The 12,968-nt window shown below is 35.0% G+C and overlaps 1 protein-coding gene across 1 annotated transcript; it reads right to left on the reverse strand.

Annotated features, from left to right (window-relative positions):
* Positions 1 to 7,744: 7,744 nt before the first annotated feature.
* LOC120072556 lies at positions 7,745 to 10,360 on the reverse strand. The gene is made up of 2 exons (XM_039024944.1): positions 10,199 to 10,360; positions 7,745 to 9,547 (listed from the first exon to the last, which is right to left on the reverse strand). Exon 2 carries the CDS (start codon positions 9,504 to 9,506, stop codon positions 7,947 to 7,949), a length of 1,560 nt encoding a protein of 519 aa, XP_038880872.1. The 5' UTR covers positions 9,507 to 9,547; positions 10,199 to 10,360; the 3' UTR covers positions 7,745 to 7,946.
* Positions 10,361 to 12,968: the final 2,608 nt, after the last annotated feature.

Here is a 12,968-nt window from a genome sequence, read left to right on the forward strand (position 1 = left end):
AAGATGAGGACGCGACGGAACTCTTTGGTTGAATATGCACACGAGTGTTTGGTAGCACATCGAAAGCACCATGGGAACATGAAGATAGCCTGTCAAGAAGTTTGAAATATTCATCGGTCGCGCTCCGCTACTTGCTTTGGTTTAGTGTATCATATATAAATATTGCCATTGAATATGATCAAACACCTGCCTTGTCAATAGCAACACTGCGCTTGCAATTCTACTTGTCGCTCGTAATCTGTTAGTATAACACTAAGTGGCCTGACAGAAAAGTTTGAGTGGCAAAGATGAAGGGAACACATATCTGCGAAAGTCCAGCTAGCCGGAATGGACAATGTGGGTTTGTGCCTGCTATGTTTTGCCATCATCGTTTTGGGGTTGGCAGAAGTGCTTCACCCAAATCACGTGGGCATCAACAGCGGGGTGGAAGGGAAAAATTGCGGTGACACCATGGCGTGTATGCATAGTTGTATGTACTTAACCCTGGATATGCTTTCGGAGAATAGCTAAGGTGGCTGAAAGAAAGGTATGGTAAAAAATGTATTGAGGTATGCAAGTGATCATGCAGTGTTCCTGCAAGGAAGTGCCTGGAGGCGTGATGATCAAATAGGCAAAGGTAATACAAGGGTTTTAGGAAATTTGCGAGTGATGGCTCTAATTTAACCTTATCACTATTGTCAAACACCGTATTGGGAAAGGAACTGGTTTAGTATTGAGAGTTGTATCGGGCTGCATGCGTGCGTAAATGTAAGTCGATCAGAGTGTCTTTTGGGTGGGAGTCTTGGGCAGTGTGGGAATTTGAGAGAAGCATTCTCATAAAATTCTTCGAAGTATAAAGAAAAGCCATGCGACGTTCTCCCGACAAATTGGAAATTCCTCTTCCAATACACCACACCTAATGAGAAGGCATAGAGCTTGAGACTAACCGAGGAAAAGAAATAACTTTGCCTACTATATGTGCCTCACAAGAGAACCTCCGAATCTAGTCTAATACGATCAAACTGGCCCCGAATCGTATCATAGGAATGCCACGTTGGTGATGCAAATATGACGGTCTCTAGAACTCTATTCCTTGAAATTGCTTGTTCCTGACAAATTGTCGTTAGCAATGCTGTCGGGATGAAGTCGTCGTTCACCAAATAACCCAAAGTCCGCGCCTGCTGGAAAAGGAAGAGTGTCTATTTGGACAATAGTGTTCTGATGCTTTTTAAGGTAGAACCGACCACTGTAGTGGCTTCGGTTGCGTAAAATAAGCTCAGATCACAAGCGTTTCATAGGTTAATATCAAAGTTTAAAAGTGTATCTTAAATCATTAGAGCACATTAGACCTAAGATCTACGGTTCTAATATGATTAGCTAACCCTAAAGCTTTAAATCTTTAATCAGTTTAATGGATCACAAACTTTGGCGTAATAAACACGGTAAAGTGTAAAGCAAATCTATCTATATATGTGACTTTTAGTCTCCAAGAGCAGATTCTTGTCTAGGCTGGGGTATTATAAAGTTACGGGAAACGTAAACCCCTACCTGTCTGAACTGTACCTGGAAAGGTGAATCAGATAGATTTTGATCATGCATGCAAGTTAAAGGACAGTCAAATTTAACCAGCATTTAAATGTACTATCTGAAAATTGTGAGCTCGTTTCATAGAGACTGAAACAATTAGTATTTATGAGGTAGTTTAAGAAATGGTTACTTAAACTAAGAGAACCCACTAGTGCCAGTTTGTCTAGGTTAATAAACCTTAGGAGAACAGTTCAGTGGGAGTACTTTGGGGCACACATGCTCACTTAACTTTCACGTTTTCTTCTAAATAAGTCCCACACCGTGGATCTACTCTCGGCCTTCTCAGAAGCACCTTAGCGTGTTCTTTATACACCTGCGATGGGTTGTTTGGTAGTGGTCAATATCAAGGTGGATGGAGAGAGTGTTGCAAGTGAAAGTTGGATCAACAGCGGAAAGTAGGTCTAACAGGCATATCCCTCTATATCTCTCTTATCGGATGTACGTGATCGAGACTAAATCATAACTTACTGTCCATCGCTCTCCCTGGAAAGTGTCCCCACGATGAACAAAGTTTTATGCGTTTTTTTATTTTAATCCCTATAATAAGAGGAAAGGTAACAGTCTCTATGTCGCTATCTACGTTGGCTTCTTCCCTATTGAAGTCGGGTCCTCGAGCTTAGGTTAATGGTGAATGAACCACTTGGGCATCAACAAAAAAAAGGGGGTTTACAGGCTTACGTGCAGAATAGTGGTAATAGGTTAAACCGAATCTGGACCATAAAAATGTGTCTCGGCTTAATTAGGTTCAGTTTCCAAAGAGTTGGTATCTGTCTGGAACTGGTGTTGAGAGAGATGTCTCATCCAGGGGAGCGGTGCATACTATCACCCCACCGTGATTGTTGTCCTGCTCACCGGAGAGGATAATATGTAAAATAGAAGTCTATAACTTAGGGTAACTTGAAATTGTTTTGCAAAAACTAATTGGTTTAAAGTGGTTAACAAAAAACTAAAAAGTTTTGTTCGTATTGTCAGTAACTTTTCAAAATGGAAACAACACCCATGTTAACATTGCCAAAGCGTCGGAAAAAGTTACCGGTGAATAATCTCAAATGTTCTCATCTCACACCGAAGGCTTGTCCCCTATCTAGATTCGAATGCACGCCGCTCAATATATGTCGGCAAATGGCATGAGTGTAGCGTGAATAAACAAGGGCGAATGAAGAAAGGCTCGAGCCAACACAATCTTTAGTGCAAGTCTTTCTGAAGTCTTGGCAAGAAAACACAGAGCGCTAATGGTTATAGTCAGCGCGTGAGATATGGAGTCCCTACGGGGGATGGTTGGACCCACGCTATGCATCTTAATGCATGAGAACTCTTAAATACATATTTCACTCCAAAATGGAAGAAGGCAGAAGATGCGGGACAACAAGACCCTGAAGGGTTCCCGGAGGGGAATAGATTGGGAACCCTCCTCATACCCACTAAGTTGGCAAACTATGGGCTTGGGAGCGATTTCCAACCAAATGGCTCCACAGCTACATCATGTTAATGACGCTTCAATTAGTTTGACGAGCCTACGGTTCTCACGGTATGTTGTTTAATTCAATTTAATTTTTATATTACTAATCTAGTTAATTTTAAATTCTAAATTATTCAATTTAAAAAATTATAGGTGATGAGATAAATTTTGTGTGACTAGGACAGCACATTCATTGGGTCAACAATTTTCAGGTAATATACATGTTTGATCTGCTTCAACTGAACGGGTTCATTTACACTAAACCTAATTGATTATTTATTTCACATTTTTTATTGTATTTGTCTTTAAATTTCTCTGATATAGTATGTTTATTTGAGTTTTGTGTTCCAGGTTTATTGGGAGAGTCGTACAAAATTATTGTGCATACTTTGCCTAATTTTTGTAATCGAATGGTCAAAAATACTTTGGCAGAGACGAATGAGTCCTCTCATATGTTTCACATTGGTGAGTGGCATCTTTCTGACAAGGTGATGAGACAATCGGTTTTCAAGGAGATGGCCTCATCGCCTTGTAATACTGAATGCCTATCTGACATGATATTGACCCAAGGACTGGAGATTCGTCGCAAAAGGTTTGCACATTTGGTAGTTCGATGGCACTATCGATGCAAGGTTTATTACAGTGGGTGTTTCTTCTGTCTTGAAAAACATTTGACTCAATTACGATGTGCTACTCTCCCAGATATATTCATTGGTATAATAATTATCACAAGGCGCTACGTCACTCGTCCGGGATCAGCTGTGGGTCATTTGGTAAATGAATGAATATTATCTAATTTTTTTTAATTTAAATTTATTTTAAATGTTGTCTAATTGTTTTAATAATTCATAGAGATCGACAACAGTAGACTCCGTGAGGTTGCAAATTATCCGAACCAGGTTTCTTGCTATAAGGTAGTGACAACCAAAGCTATATGGAGTGGAAATTCATTATATGTACGATATACCTATTGTTCCTCCATTAGTTCCTAGACGTAGAGGACCTGTTCAGAAGGAAGAGGATGAGTTGTATGAGGTTGCACATAATGTTGTAAGAGTTTGCCCCTCATGATACAGGCGTAGAGTCAAACTGATTATGTTAGTCCAGATAATTGTGTCAGTATTTGGTTCAGGACATTACTGACCAGAGACTGGTCTTTCGTCTTCATACGTGCATGGACATGGTGGGTCGTGGAAAGCATAATGAATATTTTATATTATGAAGCGTCTGCAGAGTACAGAGCAACATCAAAGAGGAACCGAGCAACCTCAGGTTCGAAGTCGACGATGAACAAGGAAAACCAGCTCGAAATCGACGACGTCCGCCTTGTGGGACACATTTGATTTTTGTAATTATTTTTATATAAATGAGATATTTAATTTACATTTTTTTTTTTATTTTTATGAGTTATTATTTTTTTTTTAATTTATTCTTTTTAAGAGTTTAAATAAAATAATAAAATATTTTTAGAAATTGTTTTTTAATAAAATGGGAAAATTAAAAAGGGAAATTTGTACGGTATTCCTCGCTCTTTTATCAAAATCTCGCTATTTTCTTGCTCTCGCTCTCGCTCTCTCTCATAATCTCGCTCTCGAATTTGATTGGGAAGTTCAAGTGGCAAAAAGGAGATTCATTAGCTCGTTATTTAGTTAGACTTGCTGAGATGACAGAATCCGTAAAAATTATTCAACAAGTTTTGGAAGGAATTCCAGGGGGACCTTATGAAAATTTAGAAATACGATCTTTTGATAGAAGAAGGTCTCCGGAATGATAATTAAATAGACTCAATAATAATGTTAGGAAGGGCAAGGTCGAGGGTTCAAAGTTCGACGTACAAATGAAAGGAAGGTCGAGGGTTCAGAATTCAACCTATCTAGGTCGAATTTTCAACCTTCGACTTATTAAAAAAAATATATATATTTTTACAAATAGTTTGAAAACAATAATATTTTCCTAAATAGTTTATAAAATGACAATATCCTTTTAATTTTTCCGTTTTCCACTCTAAAACTTTGAGTTACAATCTTAAAATGAAAATTTGGATGAGATAAAGTGTATAATTAAATATATACAGTGATCTAACAATCTTATGTTTCCCTCTTTAAGTTTTCAATTTATTTCACATTTTTGGTTTTATACTTCTACTTATTATTCTATACTAATCCCCTTCCTTTCCTTTTCTTTTCTTTTCATATCTATATATTAACTAAATTTTTTGAAACTTTATAACTATAAACAAGTCTCTTTCATGGTTAAATTTTGTAAATTTTGATATCTGACTAATTCATGTTCTTTATTATTGTGGGTCAAGATATTATTTATTAGCCCCTTTGTGGGTGGCCACACATCTTCAAAAGAATCTTTCTACTCGATCTTCAACCAAACATCCATCTCTCAAACTTCAACTTAAACGTTTAGATCAATAATTAGGCTCCCCAATCCAAACACTCTTTCAAATACTATTTTTGTCACCTTTCACCCATTACATCCCACTCTCTCTAATTCTATGTCTTGTTATATCCGTATTAGATTCAAAACCAAACTTAAACCCAATTAATATAAGCAAGATCTCATTAAAATTGAGGTATGCGGAAGAAGGAAATACAAATAAAAAAGAAAAAATATTTAATTAAATGCATGAATGCAATATATATAGAAAGTCATTTTAAATTGGCTATAAATCAAAGAGGAGATGTTTGAGGATGTGACCCTTAAAAGAGGCGATTGTGTCTTCAAACTTCAAAAACACCACACAATAATGACGATACCGACACGACTAATCCACGAGATAGTATGGATGTTTTTGTTTTCATTTCATATTATCATAGCATTGTAAAATTTTCTAATTATCATATAAACAGATGTGGCTTTCTTATGGGTCGCCATCACACGTGTGAGAGTTTTATCAATTTTCATGTCTCTACTGTCCTTTATGAAATGATTGGTGGGAAATGTGGGAGGTTGGCCTTAGATTCCTTTTCTTGTAGGCCATGAATATGATTGTAATGTAATGTAATTGATTTAAGGACATATCATATTGGTCATAACTCTAAGAAACAGATGGAGAGCTTCCTTCCCTTTCTAATGGCTCTAAAAAAATTTCTATGCCCAAAATCTCTGCCATATCTCCATATTGTGTCCTTCACTGAGAGAGAAATCAGATATGGTATTGTTGTTAGGTGTTCAATAGTAATATTTTCATGTGTTTTGGATCTCTTTCTTTCTTCTCTTTAGGATATAAAATTATACGAATGATGGAGAATATTTGACGTATTAAAAATATTATTGAGACCTTAACTTAGATATGAAAAAGTATTTTAGTAATTTAATACTTGAAAAACTATTTTAGTTTTTGTTGTAAAAGTTATTGGACTCCTAAATTTTATAGTTGTATCTATTCATATCTTTTATTTTAAAAAGCTAGATTTTAATAGATCTCTAAATGTATGTCCCTTAATTATTTGATCTTTTATTAATTAACTTGGACATTATGCTTAGAAACATTTATTTTAGCTAAGGGTTTCTTTCTTGTTTTTAAATCTATTTTTAAAATTCAAGTCAAATTTTAAACAATTGAAATAGGTCTAAGGAAGAGGGTTAGCTCGAGTCAAGACCCAAATCAATTGGCCTACCAAGACCAAGCCTATCAAAAGAATAATGGGGTATGTCTCGGGCCAAAGCATCACCCCTAGGACCAAAATAGGTCTAGGGGAAAGTGCTCGGCCTTAGCCAAGGTCGAGATTAACACCCTAGCCAAATGTAAAATAGGGCATGCCTCTTGGCTCAATGAGTTGAAGAATTATCTCAAAGTGACTCCAAAAGTCATATTGAGACAATCGGTCAACCACTCTTGTAAAGATATATATTATGATAACACCATGGAAAAATAAGTTTATTTTCTATCCCAAATTATTAGCTTGTTGCGCTGATCACTCTCTAACTTAAGCATTGAAGTGTGTGTGGTAAGCGCCACACCAATGCGCATATTTTCCTATTTTGCATTTCACGCCTTCCTCTTATCAAAACAAATTTACCATTATTGTCATAAGATCGTGCTCTTTTTCCTGTTTGAATTTTGACATCAACCATCAACAATATTTGAATATGCACAAACTATGATATACATTAGAGTTGCTAAAAGTAAATTTTTTGAGAGACTAAAATAAAATATTTAAATTTTATAAATTAAATTATAGGTTCAATCCTATATTTTGATATATATTTTGTATCTATTTGATCTCTAAAACTTTCGAATAGGACTCAAAGTTTCAATTTTTATATCTAATTGTCCCTAAAAAAATCTTAATAAAATTACATTTAATGTTTATCAGAACCCTAATTTCTTAATTCGGTGTTTAGTAGTTCATGAATTTTTAAGAAAATCAAAAGTTTGGAAACACAATCCTCTAGTACTAAATTTACAATTTAACCAACAAAATATAAACCATATATGAGTATAAAGATCAATAACGATTACCTACAATACACTTAAACCATTAAATATATGTATTTATAACTCAAATAAGTTAAATATATATATATATGAATAATTTTCATTGACTTTTTTATTAAAAAAAAAAAATCATATAGCCACACCAATTCTTTCTTCAATTTGAGAAAATTCCATTTACTATAGACAACACAATAAAGTTGTTTATGGAATCTTTGTTCCTTTAAACCTTTTAGATTTGTGAACATTTAAACAACAGAGAACGTACGTTACTGTTTTAAGTATTTCTTTTAATACAAACAAGTGGAGTAACAATGCTCACTTTAACCATACTTATTATATGTTAAACAAGCACTAAATGAACATATATACTCAATGAATTTACATAATAATACACATAAAACTATAGATTAGTTCAGTTCAAACATGGCCATTGGCCAAAACAAAACAAAATAGAATGTATAAAATTCCTCAGAGACTCAATGGCCTTTCTCCAGCAAGATTTTTGGTCATTTTCAGCTCAAAACCATCTCTTTGCATTGATGATGGAGATGGGGGATTCATAAGCTGCTCTACTCCATCAGTTTCATATAACAACCTGATTGAATTCAAATCTTTTTTCGCCATCAACTCAGTTAACTTTACACTATCCCAGATTGGTGAAGCCAGGTTTGATCTAAGCTCATGAATTGTTCCACCTTCACGAGGTAATGGCGAAAGAATTTTGTTCCCATCGTTGTCATTCGTTCGGTTTTTGCAGAGGTTTTCCTCCATTGTTTCATAGTAATCAGCTGTCCTAACCTCCTGAGCAAGAGAGCAGCAGCAGCAAAAAAGCCACTGTGCACAGTCTGCAACATTTGGTTTACCCCAACACGAGTTGTTCTTCGGCAAGTCGAACCGTTTCCTCATTTGAATCCTCCAGTATCCTCCATAAAGCAGCCCAAACACAGAAAGAAGAATGCCAGTTAAACTGAAAGCTATTTTGACAGACCAAGGATCCACAATATTAGCTGCCAAACCAAACAAACAAAGTGGGGCAGTGCAAAAGATTACAAATGTCGCAGCATGCACGTACAAGTTCCCAAATCCTAGCCTTTCCATGTTCCATCCAAATAAACAGAAGCTGCAGAAGAGGGATAGGAAGGCTGTCTTAATGTCATCAAGGAAATGAAACAGACCCCCTCTCCATTGAGGCTTGTCAACAATTCTTGAAGCAAATGAGATGCTCTCTTCGATTCGGTTTGGATTTTCCTCATCTTCATCGCAGTTGTATTCCTTTCCAAGTGGGCTGAAAATGGAGTATAAACCAGCACCTGCAGCAGAAATGATTGCAACAGCAAGGCAGATTGAAACTCCAAAAACTGATCTTTCAGGTTTCTTGTAGCTCAAATTAAGGCCAGATAAAGCATATTGGGCAAAGCAGTTTATGTGAAGCAATAAAAGTAAAACCATCATGTGCTTCCATTCATGTGGCTTGTAAGTTCCATTTTTGCAGTACATTTTTCGCAGTATACAGATGTCGCTTGGTTTCCACCTACACAGAAGTATTACGTGGTGAATCCGCTTAGGATGGTGATACAAACACATGAGAGTGAAGAGAGCAGTCAGGATTTGGTTATTAACCTCAAACCAAACCTCTCTCTGTGATTTACTTGGCAGGAGATTGTTTAACATTCCAGTCATTACAAGAAAGAGGACAGCTCCCGAAATCGCAACACACATCATCCACAAAAGAAAGGCAATGTTCAGAGGGTCTTTGATCCACTCTTTCCAAAATGCTATGGAAGATCTTAACTTGATGTTCTGTTCAAGAATCCCTCTAGAAGAAGGGACAGACTGCGAAATCTCATCCATTCTGTCTGCTATTTTCTGAAACTTAGCAGATGGGGAGGGCAAATTTGCTGAGCCAATCTTTGAATCTTCATCCCCAAGTAGATTCCTTTGGGATATCAAACCGCGAAGCTCGTCGTTACACTTGCTCCCATGTTCATAATAGGCAGAACTTAGAGTTGAAGGTTCTCTTGAATCCATTTACAAGCCTTAGGATGCTCAACAAGCTGAGTCCTTGACTCCTTCATGACAAACATTTCAAATTCTATTAAACTACTGACTATTGGCATTAGCATATAGCATATAATCTGTAAACACTGAAAAACTCTTCATTTTTTTTTCTTTTTTTTTAATCATTTTCCAAATACCTGTAGCTTTTTAAAGCATTGTATTTGAAATGATTGTCATAATTTCCATGTCCAATGTTTCCAATTTTTCTCACATGTTCACTTCCAACAGTAACTAGATCTATTCATCTTTTCAACATTGGCTTCTAATGATTCATTCATAACTCAAAATAACAATAGCCATGATATTTCATATTTTGTGATCACAAGTCCATATGCAAGTCGAAACAAGCAATAATTTCAGTTGGGCATAAACACAAACACCTAAGAATCCTTAACAGTGAACTTAAATCATACTCAACATTGAAACATGGAAACCCACAGAAGTATAGATTCAAAACTCAATTTGGGGCAACAATTTCCTTCAAAAGAAGCTCTATATTGATACTTTCTACCTCCATTCACAGATTAAATAAAGTTGAAGCAGAATTTACTAAAATTACAACAAACCCAGATAAACAAACTCAAATAACTAACTATTAGAGAGGAAAAAAAGAAGAAGAAGAAGAAAAGAAAAATCCATTAAAAGGGAATTTAGAAATGTACCTGAGTTGCAGTTCCGAGCTGCTCATCAAAGCAAAGGAGTAGGAGGATAAATTCCCCTTTTTCTTTTCAATTTTGAAACTGTGAGAACCAAAACCAAAATGAGACATGATTAGGAATCACATATGGTCCAAAAAGTGAAGATGGTCTCTCACTTTTTTTCTTTTGTCTCTTTTCCATTTACCAAAAGAACTGAGCTTCAAAATGCCTTGTGCTATGGTGGGAAACTTTTTCAAAAGTTTTTCAAATGAATCGATTAGAGGAAAAATAGAGAACTAAGGCATTAGCAATTATTGTTATACAGAACTTTGTCATTATTTATGATTCTACATCATGTATTTATAGTTTCATCCATAATAAAAGCTATGAACTAGACAAGGGTAAAATAGAAATTTAAAAATTTGTAGTCATGTGCAAGTTATGTGAGTTTCCATTAGACCTTATTATTTTTATGTGCATATCATATGAGTTTCATAAATCTTATTATTTATCCATTTTGCCACTCTTCAAAACCAAACCCTAAAATCCAACCTACGCTCCAATTCCCCCTTTTTTAGCCTTCCCAGTGGGCTGCAATGAACCCCTTGATGGGAACTGATTGAATTCATAATGGGCTAACATGGATTCTTGATTTGGATTGGATTCTTCTTAGACTTCTTCAAGCCTGGCCCAAATTTTAATGGAAATTTTCTCTCTCATAAATAAGGGATATAGAAGATCCATTCAGCATCAGCCAAAAGTAACATATAAATTGACACAAAGTTGTAAAACAAATTTTTTTCCCCTAATGATGCAATCTAAAAGATTAAAATTTCATTGAATTGAACTTTTAAACTTGAATATATAATGAGATTTATACTTTCAAAAAGTGAAAATTTCATCCATTTGAATACTACTTTTGTTAAGTATTGGTTCCTTTGGTTAAGCATTTTAAATTTTGTGTATATGTCATTTTACCTATTTGATTTTGTAAGAAACATAGACATTATTTTCATGGTTGAATTTGAAATTTTTTTGTTGGTCGATTTGAGTACATTGTTGATTGAATTAATTTAATTCTTGTACTCATTTATCTATTTTACTATTTATTCAAGTTTATAATTCAAATGAATTATCAATTATTGGTTAAATGAAAATATATTAAGAGTGTGTTTGAAATACATTTCTAAGTGTTTAATTTAAAAATTAAATTCTTTTGAAAGAAGTTGAAGTATTTGACAACCACTCAAAATAGTTTTTCAAGTATATTTTAATTATATTTTGATAAGTTTTTATCAAAAGTGTTTAATAAAAATAAGTATTTTAAAAAACATTTTTTTCTCGAGTTAATTTAAACATGCCTTGAATTTGATAATGGTGGTTCAAGATATATATTTATCATTTATATTAATGCTCATAAATCTGATAATGTTGAATCAAGACATACATTTATCAAGTTGATATGATACACTTCTCTATTGTTCACTTGAGTTTTGTTTGATGATATAGTATTAAATTTAACTTCATTTATCAGCTTAAGCTTTTGGATTAATTGGTCATTTAACAGGTTTCCATGGTGAAATTCATGTAGGTTCTTCCCCTTGGATTCTGTTTCTTTGAGGCATGCATTTTGGGGGCCTTTTGAGTGAGTTTATTTGCATTGCTTGTCTTAGATTATCTCTTATGGTTGTGTTGTATTTGTATCTTGACTTTAGGGAGGTCCTCTTCTCTTTCTTACAATTTAATACCTTAAAAAACATGTTCAAAATGTTAATATTCATTGTTGATTGCAAAATCTAGACATGAAAATTCACCATGTGTCTTAAACGATAAATTTTTATTTTGGGTAAGGAAGATGGCTTGCAAAATAGAGAAAGAAGAACACGGGTGTGGTGTCTACCATAGGAACTCTAATGACTAAGTCAATATTTAGCAAAAGGACAGAACGAGCTATTAGGAGGAAAAACAACTTACCTTTCATGGTGTTATAGTTTCTTATTTATAGGGGAATAAACCCTAGTGTTCCTATTTCGAATGGGACTTGGAGATGTTGATTCAGGCTAACCAAGGGAGTTAAGGTCGTGGTACGTGGAAAATGAGCCTCCATGAAGGGGAAGGGATGGCATCAGCCTCGGCCTTCAATGTCGAGGCAGCCTATTGGGTTGTTTGGCTCAATCACCTCTCTCCTTGTTTTTTTCCTCCCGTGGCCCATTTCTTGCAGTTTTCAACCCTCACGTGACTATTGTATTTCAAGTTATCCTTTAACATTCCGCTCTTTTTGAGTTCGTTACACAGGGTCCAAAATGACCCATTACACCCACAAAGTAGATTTAAATTAGGTTTTAGCACCAAGAACCTCATCAAAGGGTTTTGAAATCTATTACATACAAAATCGAAAATTCAAGACCAGACACAAATCTAGAAGTTAAACTTCTAATCTTATATGAATTTGTGTGGGGCATGAAGTTTTTTGGATCTCCACTGTTCTTTGCTTCGGAATATGTTTCTTTGAGGTTTGTTTTGGAGAACTTTTAGGTGAGTTTGTATGTATTACTCATTTTAGATTATAACTATTTTTGTTGTGTTTTGTTTGGGTAACGATTTCAAAAAAAAGTTTTTCTCTTTTCTCACTTGCAATCAATACCTTTGGGGGAAAAAAATGTTCAAAATATTGATACCCACAAATTGGATTTAAAAGGGGTCTATCAGCAAGAACCCCATCAAAGGGTAGACAAGAAAAAGTGAGATCATAGGCAATCTTTCCTACTTTTTCTGCTTTGATTAGACATCAAAA

The sequence above is a fragment of the Benincasa hispida genome, chromosome 3 (genome assembly GCF_009727055.1).
Source record: "Benincasa hispida cultivar B227 chromosome 3, ASM972705v1, whole genome shotgun sequence".
Lineage (NCBI taxonomy): Eukaryota > Viridiplantae > Streptophyta > Magnoliopsida > Cucurbitales > Cucurbitaceae > Benincasa > Benincasa hispida.